At 40.0% G+C, this 16882-nt stretch overlaps 1 protein-coding gene across 6 annotated transcripts; it reads right to left on the reverse strand.

Annotated features, from left to right (window-relative positions):
• Position 1: 1 nt before the first annotated feature.
• On the reverse strand, positions 2-16778 carry RFC4 (replication factor C subunit 4). Of its 6 annotated transcripts, none has more exons than XM_054480042.2 (11): positions 16435-16778; positions 14583-14725; positions 11107-11185; positions 7537-7616; positions 4636-4755; positions 2801-2944; positions 2487-2607; positions 1728-1853; positions 427-507; positions 244-357; positions 2-166 (listed from the first exon to the last, which is right to left on the reverse strand). In XM_054480042.2, the coding sequence occupies exons 2-11, from the start codon at positions 14711-14713 to the stop codon at positions 71-73; spliced, it is 1092 nt and encodes a 363-aa protein (XP_054336017.1). In that variant the 5' UTR covers positions 14714-14725; positions 16435-16778; the 3' UTR covers positions 2-70. The 6 variants fall into 6 exon arrangements, with proteins under 6 accessions (XP_054336017.1, XP_054336016.1, XP_063518569.1 ...); XM_054480041.2 differs by having other exon boundaries at positions 16300-16519; XM_063662499.1 differs by lacking the exon at positions 427-507 and having other exon boundaries at positions 16435-16536.
• Positions 16779-16882: the final 104 nt, after the last annotated feature.

The raw sequence follows: 16882 nt of genomic DNA on the forward strand, positions 1-16882 counted from the left end.
GTGCTTTTGGTCATTTTATTTTTATTACAACCCCATCATTTACAAAACCCCCCATCCAAATATATTCACTTTAACAATTTTGAGATAATTGCTGCATCACAGTTGCACAAAGGCTGATGAGTTGCAAATGTTCATCAGCACCATCTGCTAGGCATTTGTCAACCTCCTGTAAGAAAAATTTAAGAAATTAGCATCCTTCAGGTAGTTAAATGTTCCACTGACATGTGCAAAGTACCTACTTACGGCAAGTTTTTCTGTAATAATGGACTTCTGTTTATCAGATAAGTTATTTTCTACAACCACATCATGGAGTTGATTGACGAGCTGAGTTGCTGCATGACCCTCATCAATTAAATCCTATAATAAAAAAACTTTTGGTATGATGACTTTATATTCCTTTCCCCAAAGTTAGTAAGCTGACTTTACCTTGACCACAGCTTCTAGTTTGTCAAAAGAGCCACTCTGACAGGCAGCAAATACTCCATCAATTTTCTCAGCTGGTATTACCTAGGTAATTGGATGTTCAGTATTAAAGATGTTTCTAGGTGAGACTAGACGTGCACTCTGCCAGCTGACTCCCCTGCCCCCAGTCCTTTCTGTTGCACACATAAGTTCCATACTTTTCTGGGAAGACTTTGGGAGAAAGCCAGAGTAACTCCAGTCACCACTAAGCAACCAAGGTGCTAACAGCTGTGCTTTTAAAGCCCTTTAATGGCTTCTTTGAAGCCGTTTGGGCACACATGGATTATAGCTTGTTCTGGTCAGTGGATGAAGATTAAGTTTTCCCCTAGCGGCTATAACGATTCCTCAGAACAGTGGCCAAGATCAACCAAAAAGACTGATTTCCTTAAAGGGGAAGTGCCCTTTCTCTAAAAATCTCTCCATGTAAAGATGCCACTAATGAGATTGGTTTAAAAAGTCCACAATATCCAGAAAATTAAAGAGGATTAGTGATATCAGTCTTGTCATATGGAAGGCCTACTGCGCAGATGAAAAATGTCATAGAAACAAAAGTTTACGTGATTCTGAAGTGAGTTTTGACATGGGAGTATCCAAAAACTAGTGGGGTACTCCACTCTCTTTAATAAATGATTACTGTAAGTTGGATATGCCTTTTGTTTATATACAACTAGCAAAATAGTTTTCATGTATAAGAACATCTGCTAAAATTGATTTAACTGCCAAAGGCATCTCTTATAAAATCTAAAAACTGAAGGCTGGGTGTAGTGGCTCCCACCTACAATCCCAGCACTTTGGAAGGCTAAGCGGGGGGCAGATCACCTGAGGTTAGGCGTTCCAGACCAGCCTGGCCAACCAACATCGTGAAACCCCATCTGTACTAAAAATACAAAAATTAGCTGGGCATGGTGGCAGGTGCCTGTAATCCCAGCTAATTGGGAGGGTGAGGCGGGAGGCGGAGGTTGCAGTGAGTCGGTATTGCGTCACTGCACTCCAGCCTGGGCGACACAGAAAGACTCTGTCTCAAAAAAAAACTAAGAACTGAAAGTGTCCTTTCCTTTCCTGAAATGTCTATTACATGCCTGACAAACGGAAAAGTCAGTGTTATCTCCTCACCTGAAACACTCTGATACTCCCAGGTTATTCCCTTATACTTCCTAGTGCAGTACTTGGCATTTGCTAAACATTCAGTATTTGTTGGATGAAAATTTCCTAAAAGCCACAAAAAAGCCAACTAAAAAGAAATTCAGAATATCCAGTACTCTTACCCCAGCAATGTCTGTAATCACTTTCTCTGTGATCTCCTTTCCACCTGTTAATCGAGTAGCACTTTGAAGAAATGTAATGGCTTTTCTTAAGTCTCCTTCTGACACTTTAACAAGATAAGCTATTCCCTGAAGAGAAAAGAGTTGTTTTTAACCTATGATGGCCAATTAAGGATTTATAACTTTAATTTTAAAATGTTTAATAAAAGTGAAAAACCCTATGTGTTAGTCTGGAGTTAATGAGAAAAAACATTTCTGTTTTGGGAGAAAATATGATCAGTCTAGGGGCCAGGTACAATGGAAGGATAAAGATCTCTTGCTTCTGAAATAAATTTGCAGAGATGAAAAAATGTTCCATATTTATCCCATTTTCTTGCTCACATAAAGCAAATTCAAATTATGGTTAAATTGTTATAATGAATAAGGGCCTTATGTTTCTATCAATTTTAGGGAAGTACTGAAGTATTAGCTACAAGACTAAAATCTTGTCATGCAGAGATTTATGTTGCAGAATTTGCATTATATGTATGAAATCCACCTCAGTTTCGGGTCTCTGATATATTAAAAGATAATTAACTCAAAAAGTAATAGAAAAGCTAAACCTTGTAATTCCTACACATTTCAATTGTCCCTTTAGCTTAAGTTTGTCTGAAGAACTGGCATCAGGATTGAGGCAACACACATTTAAATCTTTCAGGGCCTCTTTATATGGATTCATCAAAGGAATTAGTAACTCTAATAATTGTAATAATTAGTAATTACCTCATCACTAATTTTGACATTTTCCTTCTTGGCAATGTCTAGTAATCGCTGCTGTTGAATTTTATCTGACAGAGGCTTGAAGCGGAATTTTGAACATCTAGAGGTCAGGGGTTCAATTATTCTGTGGAAGATGAGAAAAACCAAGTTGGTGTCTAAAGAAAGAATTTCCCCCAAAGAACTCATTTTTATCAAGAACAAATCAAGATTTGTTGGAGGAAAAATTAATGTAGCCTTGAAAATTCTAAATTTCCTTTCCCTAATTGGGTTATGAAAATAAGGCTGCCTAGCATCTGTCTTCAGGGCAATATACATACCGACTGACATAGTTACAGATAAGACAGAATCGGGTGGTTTTAGACTCCTTCTCCATGGTACGTCTTAAAGCTGCCTGAGCAGCTGAGGTCATAGAATCTGCTTCATCCAGAATCACAATCTTAAAAGGCGGACACGGCTTCCCACTGATTCAGAGAAACACGTAAGAGTTGAACATTAATATGTATATTGGTTTTAACAGCTTTGTTGAAATATACACATACCATACAATTCACCCATTTAAAATGTACAATTCAGTGTTTTTCTGTATGTTCACAAAGTTGTGCAACCATTACCACAATCTAATTTTAGAACATTTTTATCACTCCTAAAAGAAACTTTGTACCTATTATGAGTCACTCTTCTTCCCCCAATCATTCCCAGCTCTAGGCAATCATTAGTCTACTTTCATCTCTATAGATTTGCCTATTCTGGATATGATACGAATGGAACCATATAATATGCAGTCTTTTATGGCTGACTTCTTCCACTTAACATATTTTAAAGGTTCATCCATGTTGTGGCATGCGTTTGCTTCATTCCTTTGTATTGTCAAATACTATGGCAACTAGATATACCACATTTATTCATCCATTAATCAGTTGGACATTTGGGCTGTTTCCATGTTTTGGCTATTAAGAATAATGCTGCTATGAACATTTGTGTAAATGTTTTTGAGCAGATATGTCTTCCAAGAGGCTGCACCATTTTACATTCCAACCAGCAATGTATGAGGTTTATCATTTCTCCACATTCTTGTCAACGCTAGTTATTTTCTGTATTTTTTATCATAGCCATCCTAGTGGGAGTTACGTGGTATTTCAATGTGGCTTTGATTTTCATTTCCCAAATGGATAATGATGTTGATGAGCATCTTTTAATGTGCTTATTACACATGCATGAAATGTCTATGCAGATCCTTTGCCCTTTTTTTTTTTTTGAGGCGGAGTCTTGCTCTGTCGCCCAGGCTGCAGTGCAGTGGCGCAATCTCGGCTCACTGCAAGCTCCGCCTCCTGGGTTCACGCCATTCTCCTGCCTCAGCCTCCCGAGTAGCTGGGACTACAGGCGCCCGCCACCACGCCCAGCTAATTTTTTGTATTTTTAGTAGAGATGGGGTTTCACCACGTTAGCCAGGATGGTCTCGATCTCCTGACCTCGTGATCCACCCGCCTCGGCCTCCCAAAGTGCTGGGATTACAGCATGAACCACTGCGCCCAGCCTTTGCCCATTTTTTAATTGGGTTATTTGTTTTTATTACTGAGTGTTTAAAGTTCTTCATATGTTCTAGATATAAGTACGTTTTTAGATATATGATTTGTAAATATTTTCTCCCATGTTGTGGGTTATTACCTTCTGTACATTGATTTTTGGTAATCTGCCATTAAAGTTTCTCTCCCACCAAAAGTGGCATTAACGTAATTGTATGAAAATTATATCAAGAAAACAGATTTCAAGTATTAATGGTAGAAGGGATCTCAGAGTCTTTTAGTCTACCTCCCAGTCTTCATTTCACATAAAAATAAATTAGGTGCTATAGCGGTTGTGACTGACTGCACCATCAATTCAAGGTGGATATCAAAAATTAGTCATTCACTTTCACAAATTTTGAAATGTGCTCATGTAAAATTTACATACGTCTAGGTACCACCAATGTAATCCTGGACCTTTGCCACCTAAGGAGCATAAGTAGTTGATTAAATCCCTGTTTACCTCAGGCAGGATAATTGACAATTTGGTAGAAATACACTTGATCTTAGCCAAAAGGCTGAGAAGTGATGGCAGAAATACATATTTAAAATAATACATGCCAAGGAGGAAGGAGGGCAAATTTACTTACTCTGAACGACTTCCTGACACAGTTAATTGAGCAAAATTTTTCACTTTCTCTCGAACTACTTGTATTCCACGTTCATCAGATGCATTTAACTCAAGAACTCTTAATCGGAAAAGTTCAGGCCTATCTCAAAATGAAACAAATATGAAACACAGAGCACAAGTAGGCTTAAATCACATTTTAACATTTGCACACTTTGCAGACGTTTAAAATCCACCTAGTAAACAATATGGATAGAAGGCACACAATCACTTTTGTATTCTCTCTTCGGCAGAGTGCTGCAGTTAACATTTTGGCTTTTTCCCATGCATTAAAAAAAGTGTAGACATTACATAACATCTACAATTTCTTTTCTTTTTATTTTTTTGGAGACAAGGTCTTGCTCTGTCACCCAGGCTGGAGAACAGTGGCATGATGATGGCTCACTGCAGCCTTGAACTCCTGGGCTTAAATGATCCTCCCACCTTAGCTTCCCAACTAGCTGGGACTATAGGGCACATGCCATCACACCTGGCTAATTTTGTTTACTTTTTGTAGAGGCAGGGACTCATTATGTTGCCAGGCTGGTCTCAAGTGATCCTTCCACCTTGGCCTCCCAAAATGTTGGGATTACAAGTGTGAGGCACCACACCTGGCCCCACATATAAAATTTTAAATCGATTTTCCACTTTGCATTTATAATAAGTATCTTGGCATATTATCAAAACCACTGTAAATAACATTTTAATAGTCATATGATATTCCATCCTATGACTGTACCATCATTTACTTCACATTCTTCTATTGTTAGACATCTAGATAGTTTTAAATATTGTAATTTTAAATAATGTTACAATACAGCACATTTTAAATTATTTCTGGCCGGATGTGGTGGCTCATGCCTGTAATCCCAGCACTTTGGGAGGCCAAGGCAGGTGGATCATGAGGTCAGGAGTTCGAGACCAGCCTGATCAATGTGTTGAAACCCTGTCTCTACTAAAAATACAAAAATTAGCTGGGCGTGGTGACAGGCGCCTGTAGTGCCAGCTACTCAGGAGGCTGAGGCAGGAGAATCACTTGAACCCGGGATGTGGAGTTTGCAGTGAGCCGAGATCGCACCACTGCACTCTCCAGCCTAGGTGACAAAGCAAGACACTGTCTCAAAAATAAATAAATAAACAAATAAATAAATAAATTCCATAGGGTAGTTTGCTATAAGGAAACCTACTGGATTAAGGAAAATTAATGGATTAAAACATGAGCAGGTTTTAAAGTGAGTTTTAATAAAAATTACTAAAAGTAGTATATGTTTACTGTAGAGAAATTTGAGAAATCAGAAAAAAATGGGCACACTGTCAAAGCACTGTTTTGAAACTTCCCTCTAGTCTTTTACACACACACACACACACACACACACTTAAATAAAAAACAAGAGTTGTGATTTAGTTTCATCTCTATTTTTCCTGATCAGCATGGTATCCTAAGCATATTTATGGACATAAACATTTACATGCATCTATTTTCTATTTTAAAGTCACAATATTAAATATGAAATTCACTGTTTAAGTAAGTTCTTTAAAGACAAACATTATTTTATAAAGGATGTAGAAAAAGTTGTATAATCTGGACTGACCTACTCTAAGTAATAATAAACAACTGTTAAGGCTGATTCAGATTCGTTCTATCTGATTGAGTTGTGGAATAATCAAAAAAGTTCTTTTATAATTTTACTGAGAATGAGAAGTTGCTGTCAAATAAAATATTAGGCACATAGCAGCTTCTCCCTTTGTCTTTTACATTTTGACATAACTAATAATCCTTACACATTTGGTGATTTCAGTGGCACCTTTTTTTTTTTTTTTTTTTTTTGAGATGGAGTCTCGCTCTGTCACCCAGGCTGGAGTGCAGTGGCGTGATCTCGGCTCACTGCAACCTCTGCCTCCCGGATTCAAGTGATTCTCCTGCCTCAGCCTGCTGAGCAGCTGGGACTACAGGTGCATGCCACTATGCCTGGCAAATTTTTGTATTTTTAGTAGAGATGGGGTTTCACCAAGTTGGCCAGGCTGGTTTCGAACTCCTCACCCCAGGTGATCCACCCGCCTTGGCCTCCCAAAGTGCTGGGATTACAGATGTGAGCCACCACGCCCGGCCTATTTTCATATGTAGGATTTCAGATACTTCTATCAGTTGTATGTCTGATATTAATAATGGATAAACTCAAAACAGCCTTTGTTATGTTGGTGCATGTTTCATGTATATCAGACCCAGCCCACTACACATCTTTTAACTCTAGGTAAAGGGCTCCTCTAGAATGGCTGGTTAAGCCAAGATGGTCAATCTAGGAAGAGGAACATAAGAAGGTGACTCACAGGAAGATTTTCTGGTGTACCTGGAATCATACTACATCAACCACCACTTATGCTCAGGAGACCTGAGGCAAGGAGCTGGCCTGGCCACTCCAGAGTCAGAGCCTAGGAAGTCCAGAGCAGGACTCAAGAATGGATGGTGCAAATAGTACCAGCAGAAACAGCAGATCCTGTCATGCAGCCACACAGATGTGAACACAATCATTAAGAGGGTGATAAAACTATCAGCACAATTGGACATTAAGTTGGGCCCTCTGGACTCCAAAGTTATAACGGAAAATTTAAAGAAAGTGATGGAAAAAATCATAGGCTCCCAGTGTTGTAGTACATTCAAACACTTGAACAAGATTCAGAATGAAGGTCACAAAAGACTGCAGGCAAGCTGATTTCTTCAGGGGAGTGAGGGAGGAACAAAATGGCTCATGGGATTTTTAAAAATCAGAAATAGAAAACTATCCTACAGAAAATGAAATGCAAATTTTTAAAGGAAAAAAAGTAGTATCAGAGAATTTTGGTGTCAAATCTTTAAAAAAAGAAAAATAGACTGATTTCAACGTACCCAAAGAGTTCTCTAGCTGCTGCCAAAATAGTGGATGTTTTTCCAGTTCCAGGTGGTCCGTAAAACAAGAGATTAGGAAGCTGTAGAAATTAAATTTTAGTTTTTAATAAATGGTATTCTGGCACAAATGGATGAAAAGGAAGATCGAAAAAATGTCTGTGGAATAGTGCAATGACTTCTCTAATAGGGCACGTAATTTCTAAATATAAAGTTTTCTTAATATAACTGATATCACAGTACTGACAGATTTAAATCCTGCTTTTTCATATACTACCACTTTTTTCCCCAAGTGTCTTTTTAATCTCTTAAGCTGAACCAATATTTATGCTTGCTCTATAGCTAATCTATTTAGGTGAAATTTTCAAAGCTGGAATGAGAAACCTTTTATTTCTAAAGGGAATCTCAGTTTCCTATCCCACCTCTATGCTCAAGATTAGGTAAGATTTTATATTACACAAAATGTCAGCTGCTTCAAAGGGGAAGCAGACCAAAAGAGTAATGGGATTTGGCCAAAACTGAGGAAAAAGGACTAAAAAAGACATAATTAGGGCTTTGGATGAGCAAAAGTACCAAGAACAGAAATATTAACAAAAAATCCAAAACTAGACATTTAATATTAAGTGCTAGGCACTGTTCCACATCATGATTATGTACTCTGTAAGGATGCTTGCATGTATCAGGAAGAATTCATTAGAAGAGGAAAGGATAAGATTAAATCACTAGCTACCTTCTTTTATACCTTGTATCTAGCTAGTTTGGCTCCTATCAAGCAGTCGACTGATCTGTGGTGAAAATTAGTAAGTCAACTAAATTCTAATGAGCTCTGTTATGATACTGTGCAATCTTCAGTATGTCCTTTCACATAAGGAAATCAGTGTACACAGGAAACTAGGCATTAGAGTTTGTTTCCACTCTTGCCTAACCCTCCCTCTTCCTGTCCATTCATTCTTCACCTAAATCAGATACCACTCTGCTTGCTACTTAAAACTATTCCACTTAGAAAAACAAAAACAAACAAACAAAAAAACCCTCAGCTTTTTACCATGGCCTAAAAGACTTCCATGATCTGCCTACCACCTCCTTCACCTTCCAGGCTCCAGCTTACAACGGCCTCTAACAGCTTGGCACTTTCTGGCCCGAACATACGTTGTTCCCATGACCTGGAGTCTGATCCTCTTCTTTATGCCTGGCCAACTCCTAATGCATTACAAATCAGAAACCATTCAGTCTAAAGTAGGTCTCCTCTCCTATTCTCTCATTAGTCTTTGTTGCATTTTGTATTGGTTTATTGTTATTTAACTGTGGGGCTTAATTGTAAAATGCCTGTCTACTTCATTAAAAGACCAAGAACCTTATTTGTTCTATTCACATCTGTATTCTAGCATCTACTACAGCAGTCAATGTTGGCCAAATGAATGAATAAACCAATACATAGACAAATATGTTAATTAGAAGACTATTACTGTTACATTCATAACACATAGCTTACAGTACAAACTATGAGATTCAAAACTTAAAAACCTCCTAGGCTTCTTAGTAATTAAGGTCTACAACTATTATTTTGATTTGTGCATCCCTTAATAATGTAATGATCCATCCAGGTTAACTATCAGATACAATAATTTAAATTCTTTGAAACAGGGTAAAATTATTAAATCTTAATTATATACTAGTCTAATATATGGAGTACATTCAAGAACTGTATGTGGAATACCAGTTCTTAAAATCAATTTCTGAAAAAATTATCTTCTTATAATTCTTTAAAACCTTTCAAAGTAAATTAAATGAATTTTCCTTATTCTTTTGAATTAAAAATACTATTTCACCTCTTTGCAAAACTCAGTCTGAAAAGATGCACAAAATATTAAACTGAAGTTCTTACTTCAGCCTCATAAATTACGTGGCATAAAGTCAAGAACTAGATCTTAGGCTGGGCATGATGGCTCACGCCTGTAATCCCAGCATTTTAGGTGGACAAAGCGGGCAGGTAACTTGACATGGCTAAACACCATCTCTACAAAAAATACACAAATGAGCTGTGTGTGGTGGTGCATGCCTGTAGTCCCAGCTACTTGGAAGGCTGAGGTGGGAGGATCACTTGAGCCTGGGAGGCGGAGGTTGCAGTGAGCTGATATCACGCCACTGCACTCCAGCCTGGGTGACAGAGCAAGACTCTGTCTCAATTAAAAAAAAAAAAAAAAAGAACTGGATCTTAATCTCACTACATTTGCTGAAGATACTAGTAATTAAATTAGATATTGTCCTGCAATCTGTGTAATTACTATGCAACTGCAATTAAAATGGTATATACTGTTACCAAGATATGCAAGCAGAATATATCAAAAAATAAAATGGTATACTATTATAAAATAAAAAGGTGTAAGAGTATTTGTGTTATTTATTTTTTATTACTTATTTATTTATTTTTGAGACCAGATTCTCACTCTGTCACCCAGGCTGGAGTACAGTGGCACTATCTTGGCTCACTGCAACCTCTGCTTCCCAGGTTCAAATGATTCTCTCGCTTTAGCCTCCTGAGTAGCTGGGACTACAGGTGTGTGCCACCACGCCTGGCTACTTTTTCTAATTTTTGGTAGAGATGGGGTTTCACCATGTTGGCAGGCTGGTCTCGAACTCCTGACCTCAAGTGATCTTCCCATCTCAGCCTTCCGAAACGCTAGGATTACAAGCTTGAGCCACTGTGCCCAGCCAAAAAGGTATAAGAGTACACGAGTCAAATCAAAACACATACTGGTAAAGAAAAAGATTCTAAATAGTTTTATAAATTTAACTTCTTTCAAAATGTGTACTGTAGTAATATAATTTCAGCAATAGAATGATAGCAGCAAAACCCAAAAGAACCTCTAATTAAAAGCAGCCAGATTGAGAGGAAGGAAGCAAATCTTGAAACTAAAGCAAAAACCACATTCCACTTCACCACTTTACTGAGCTGTTAAAGTACTTTGGGCATTCATCATAACACAACTTTAAGTTGCTAATTCTTCACATGGGTTTATCTTATCTCAGAATAATTTACAATGCAAGTTATTCATGGATATTTTATCCCCCATATCACAGCAGAAGAGAGTGCTATAAGCAGAATTCAAAGCTCGATTTTTTTTTTTGTATTATAGGTCAATCCAAATCCTAAAGTTAGTATGCAATTATACTTTAGAGGAATCTCTGGCTCTTCTTTATAGCACATATTACTACATGTAATTATTTATTGGTTTACTTGTTTATTCTATCTTTCCTTACCAATACAAACCCACGAGAAAAGGGGCATAGTTTGTCTTGTTATATGTTTTATGTTTTGTTCTATGTCTATGTTTCACAGTTTGTCTTAATTACTATGACTTTTACTTGAATACTAGGTAACACTGCTATGTAAGATTAAATAGGAGATGCTCAATAAATATTTGAACTAATTATCACTGTACATAGTTATCAAGGACTTACTGTACACAGAGCATGATATTTAATGAGGGCTAGAAGTTATAAAGGAAGAAAGAGGGTGAATAAATTAAGTCTTAAATATCCCAATGATATTAAACACCATTTGCAACTCACATCTGCTCCTTCTAAAGATTTTTTCAGCACTGCAACCACTTCTTCCTGGAAAGCAACTTCATCCACACATTTTGGGCGACTTGTGGGGTGGGGAGGAGGAAAGAGATTATTTAGTATATTATAGCAGCCACAAGAAAACTCTCAAGTGTATCTTCTACTAAAATACCAATGACCATTCTTAAACATCAGCAATGAAATGAGAAACTTTTTCATAATTGTAAATAGGTGGAAATCCCACTTGTTTTTACCGTAACCAAACACATTCTGAAAGAGTGAAATAATGTTTTACTTCCTATCTGCATTGCTTGAATCTGTTATACCCACAAAAATTAAGCAAAACGATTTTATTTTATATGCTACAAACACTAATTAGAAATTGAAGTGGGGGATCAAGAACATCCTGGCTAACACGGTGAAACCCCGTCTTTACCAAAAATACAAAATATTAGCCGGGCGTGGTGGCGGGTGCCTGTAGTCCCAGCTACTCGGGAGGCTGAGGCAGGAGAATGGCGTGAACCTGAGAGGCGAAGTTTGCAGTGAGCTGAGATCGCACCACTGCACTCCAGTCTGGGAGACAGAGGGAGACTCTGTCTCAAAAAAAAAAAAAAGGAAAAAAGAAAAGAAAAGAAATTAAAGTGGGGCTGGGTGTGATGGCTTGCACTAATCCCAGCACTTAGGGAGGCTGAAGCAGGTGGATCACCTGAGGTCAGGAGTTCAAGACCAGCCTGACCAATATGGAGAAACCCTGTCTCTACTAAAAATACAAAATTAGCCAGGCATGGTGGCGCATGCCTATAATGCCAGCTACTCGGGAGGCTGAGGAAGGAGAATCACTTGAACCCTGGAGGCAGAAGTTGTGGTGAGCCGAGATCATATCATTGCACTCCAACCTGGGCAACAGGAGCAAAACTTCATCTCAAAAAAAAAGAAAATTAAAGTGAACACCTGCTTAGAAAGCATTATTATTGGCCGGATGCAGTGGCTCACGCCTATAATCCCAGCACTTTGGGAGGCGGATCACCTGAGGTCAGGAGTTCGAAACCAGCCTGGTCAACATGGTGAAACCCCGTCTGTACTAAAAATACAAAAAAAATTAGGTGGGTGTGGCGGCACATGCCTGTAGTCTCATTTGAACCCAGGAGGCAGAAGTTGCAGTGAACCGAGATCGCACCACTGCACTTCAGTCTGGGCGACAGAGCAAGACTCTGTCTCAAAAGAAAAAAGAAAGCAGTGTTACACTTTGACAAAATAAGATCATGAACCTAAGGTGAAAAGGGAAAACCATTTAGTAATCTTAGTATAGGTAACTACTTTGGTTAATGTAGTTACATATATACTTAGTATGTGCTAACTGGTTAATGCCAATTTTTTCCATCATCTAACTGCATAAAAAAATGAAGACCTATTCACTTCATTGAGGGCTAACAAAAACAACAAGCTTAACCAATACTAAGTATAATATATAATTTTCATCTTACACCAGTGATTTTTAAGAGAAGCTAGAACAAAGTTACACTCCCAACTCTAAGCTTAGGCTTTGTGTTTGGTTAACTAATCAAAAGTTCTTTGATCCACACTTTTTGATAAATCAGGTTAACACTAGGTAGGAATTATGAATTTTTTTAAATGTCTTCTCTTGGGAATCCAGTATATGTTATAAGCAGGGACTCATATTCAAATACCTGCAGAGATTACGCAGATAACAAGAGTGAGGAAGGCAGAGTGTGATGCAAGATATAATAGGGACCATGGCAAATTGAGGAACACACGACCTTTCCAAAAGGAGAAGCAGTACACAAGTCCATATAACTCTTGTCATGTGAGAACCTGCCCCCAGTGTTGCCTGATCTCCTGAGAAGCTGAAAATCCAGACCCTCCTCCACATAATTAAAAAAATCTAGATTTTCATGAGGTTTACTGGTGCCAAACAAAACATATAAGGGGGCTGGGCGCAGTGACTCACGCCTGTAATCCCAGCACTTTGGGAGGCCAAGGCAGGCAGATCACTTGAGATCAGGAGTTGAAGACCAGCCTGGCCAACACGATGAAACCTTGTCTCTATTAAAAATACAAAAATTAGCTGAGTGTGGTGGTGCATGTCTGTAACCCAGCTACTCGGGAGGCTGAGACAGGAGAATCACTTGTACCCGGGAGGCAGAGGTTGCAGTGAGCTGATATTGCGCCACTGCACTCCAGCCTGGGTGACAAAGTGAGAATCTGTCCCAAAAAAACAAACAAACAAAAAAGCAAGCAAAAACCAAAATCACAAAAAACATATGAGGGCCTTACTCGGCCTATAAGTAATCTGTAAACATTGGTAATTACTGAGGCTACATTCAACCAATAGTTACAATTACTTGTGGTAATATCACTTAGGTGACTGACAATTTTATTTATTTATTTATTTGAGACAGAGTCTCGCTCTGTCACCCAGGCTGGAATGCAGTGGTGCGATCTCGGCTTACTGCAATTTCTGCCTCCCAGGTTCAAGTGATTCTCGTGCCTCAGCCTCCCAAGTAGCTGGGATTACAGGTGCCCGCCAACACGCCTGGCTAATTTTTGTGTTTTTTTTTTTCAGTAGAGAGGGGGTTTCGACATGTTGGCCAGGCTGGTCTGGAACTCCTGGCCTCAAGTGATCCTCCCACCTTGGCCTGCCAAATTGCTGGGATTACAGGATTACAGGCATGATCCACCATGCCAGGTGGTGACTGACAATTTAAATGCTAATTCAAGTGTTGTTCGGACAAAAATGTATGAGCTAACCAAAAAACTGAATTTCCAGGACTGGGCGCGGTGGCTCATGCATGTAATCCCAGCACTTTGGGAGGCCAAGGCAGGTGGGTCACTTGAGGTCAGGAGTTTGAGATCAACCTGACCAATATGGTGAAACCCCGTCTCTACTAAAAATACAAAAAATTAGCCAAGTGTGGTGGTGGGCACCTGTAATCCCAGCTAATCGGGAGGCTGAAGCAGGATAATCACCTGAACCCAGGAGGCGGGGGTTGCAGTGAGTCGAGACCGTGCCACTGCACGCCAGCCCGGGCAACAGAGTGAGACTCTGTCTCAAAAATAGTAATAATAATAATAATAATAATAATAATAATAATTTCCACCTATTGTAATGAGAAGAAGGGGGAACAGGTTACATATTTGGATTTAAGTAGAACTCCTGACCTAGTATTTATAGCCAGTTTACAGAACTTTTGTTTTCTTCACTTCTGTATTCCAGCCCCTAAAATGGAAGCCTCTGCTTGTAGAGATCTCAGTTTATCTACAAAATAAGGGAATTAAACTAGATTATTCTCAGGCAACTTTAGTTCCAGGGTTCTATGACTTATATAACTGGGTGATTTTTTCAAAGACAACTTCTAAACAGAACAAAGCATTCCTCCATAAGTTAAAAAAACAAAAAGTGATCAGAACTGGTTAGAGAGATAATTTATGAATTATTTTAACAAAGACACAAGTGTTCTTACTATTTTTCCACCCAGGGAACGGGTTTGGCTTTCTTGTTCTCTCCGCTACTTCCCGCAGTGGCAGCTACTCCTCGATCCTTGGTCAGCGGGGGTTTAGTACTGATGGATGTGCCTTTAAGAAATGCCTGCATGGTTACTTCACCCTGGTAAGGTGCAAGACAGAAAAAAAAAAAAAGCTTTTACTGAAACTTTTATTGTGAATCAGCACCATAGGAAAGCAGGGGTGGTGGGGGGGAACCATTATGAGAAAGTACAGCCTGAAAACACACTTAGTCTTGTGCAAAGATGTTACGTAATAAAGGACATCACCCCATGACCTAGGACACTCTGAATACACTGTACTGAGGGCCACGAGGACAGAAAAGTGGTCAAAGTCCTTAACGAACTTAGAATCTATTTATAGTGCAGGAGTTATAGAACAAAGATCATATGTCACAAAAATGTTTAATGAGTTCCAAATGCATTGATAAATATGATGTTGCTAATGACCAAACCACACGGGTCTCCATGGTTTCTTTCACAGTCGTGGGCCTAGCTTTAGCTCAGACCCTGAAATGGACTCTTCAGCAATTAAAAGTGCTGTGCTTGCACCACAAATGAGAACCTTCACTCCTTTCCTTGGGTCAGAACTCAAAGACCTTTTTTTGTTGGGTTTTTTTTTTTTTTGAGATGGGGTCTCACTCTTTTGCCTAGGATGGAGTGCAGTGGCACAATCATTGTTCACTGCAGCCTTGACGTCCCAGGCTCCTGTAATCTTCCCACTTCAGCCTTCCCAGTAGCTAGCACGACAGGTGCATGCCACCACCCCTGGCTAATTTTTTAAATTTTTGGTAGAGACAGGGTTTCACCATGTTGCCCAGGCTGGTCTGGAACTCCTGGGCTCAAGTAATCCTCCTGCCCCGGCCTCCCAAAGTGCTGGGATTACAGGTGTGAGCCATCGCGCCTAGCCAGGGACCTATTTTAATGGCAGAGTCAATGTCTACCTACCTTCAGAGACTTTCTGTGGGGAAGGGAAGGTGGGGGACTCTGTTGTTAAAACAGAAACAGCTGTTTTTCTCATAACACACTCACTTGAAGAAATCAAAACAATGCAGAAAAGCATGAGAGATTTAAAAAATACAAAATCCCACCCAAAAAGTAACTATTTCTAACATGCACGTGAACATTCTTCTAGGCTGTTTTCTGGGATAAAAAGCATCATTAGCTTGCCTGAAAAATCCCCAGTTAATTCTATTTTTTTCACTGCTACATGCCCTGGTGCCTAGAACAGTGCCTGGTACATGGTAGATGCTCCATAATATTTGGTGAACGAATTACCATCTATGATACCCGGTTTCCATTTCTGTTAAAGGAGCTAAGGCCTATTCCACAGGACAACTGAGTTAAATAAAAGAATGTATGCAAATACATAGTTCCTTGCTTGGCACATGGGGATACGCTCAATAAAATAAAATAAATTTTTAATATCTGTTAGCAGCCAAGGTTTTTATAACGTTATTGGATTAGTCCATCCCTGCCTCGGGCTGTTAAACATTAATACAGCCCAAAGCCGGGGTCTGCAAGATGCTGTCCGGAACCACCATTTCACCAAAGGGCGCGGCCAGGGCATGAAAGGGTGACTAGGCTGGGGCCCCGAAGGAGGTGGAAGACCTCACAAGGGCATCAAGGGCAGGAGTAGGGAAGGCGAAGCGGGCTTGCAATTCCTCCAGCAGGTTACCAGTTAGCCCGGCTTCTCGTGCAGGTCACCGCCGCCGGCTCGTTCCTCAGGTTTCCGCGACACAAAAAGGACGAGATGGTCTCGAAGTCTTAGCTCCGTCTACTAATCTGAGAATAACAGGCCCAGGAGACTTACGGTCACTGATGTCCCCACAGTCGCCTCAGTTCCCGCCACGGAACGGCGGGCGAAAAGCAGGGCGGGAATACGCCGGTAGGAATACGCGGGCACGTAACGCGTCACTTCCGATCCTGGGGCGCGCTGCCGGCGGAGGAACTTTACATGTGTATGGTTTTATTTAAGCAGGTGATGAGCCAGCCAGACTCTCAGGGAGAACTGGACTGGAACAGGCATGGCCTGGGAGGTGTCCTTGTCCCGGTGCATTGCTCCCACTTGAGACGTGAGCGCGACCCTCCCCGAAGGAGTAGAGGTCGCGCGGGCACGGCGCTGGGGCCGCTTACTTGGCAGGCTCAGCAATGAGTGCGGGGCGGCGGCGCGCGGGCCTCTGGAGCCCTGCTGGTCCACCGAAGGTCCCGAGCCTGCTATCTTCGTAGGTGCGGGCCTCCGGAGGTGCAGGTCCATGTCC

This window comes from Pongo pygmaeus, chromosome 2 (assembly GCF_028885625.2).
Source record: "Pongo pygmaeus isolate AG05252 chromosome 2, NHGRI_mPonPyg2-v2.0_pri, whole genome shotgun sequence".
Lineage (NCBI taxonomy): Eukaryota > Metazoa > Chordata > Mammalia > Primates > Hominidae > Pongo > Pongo pygmaeus.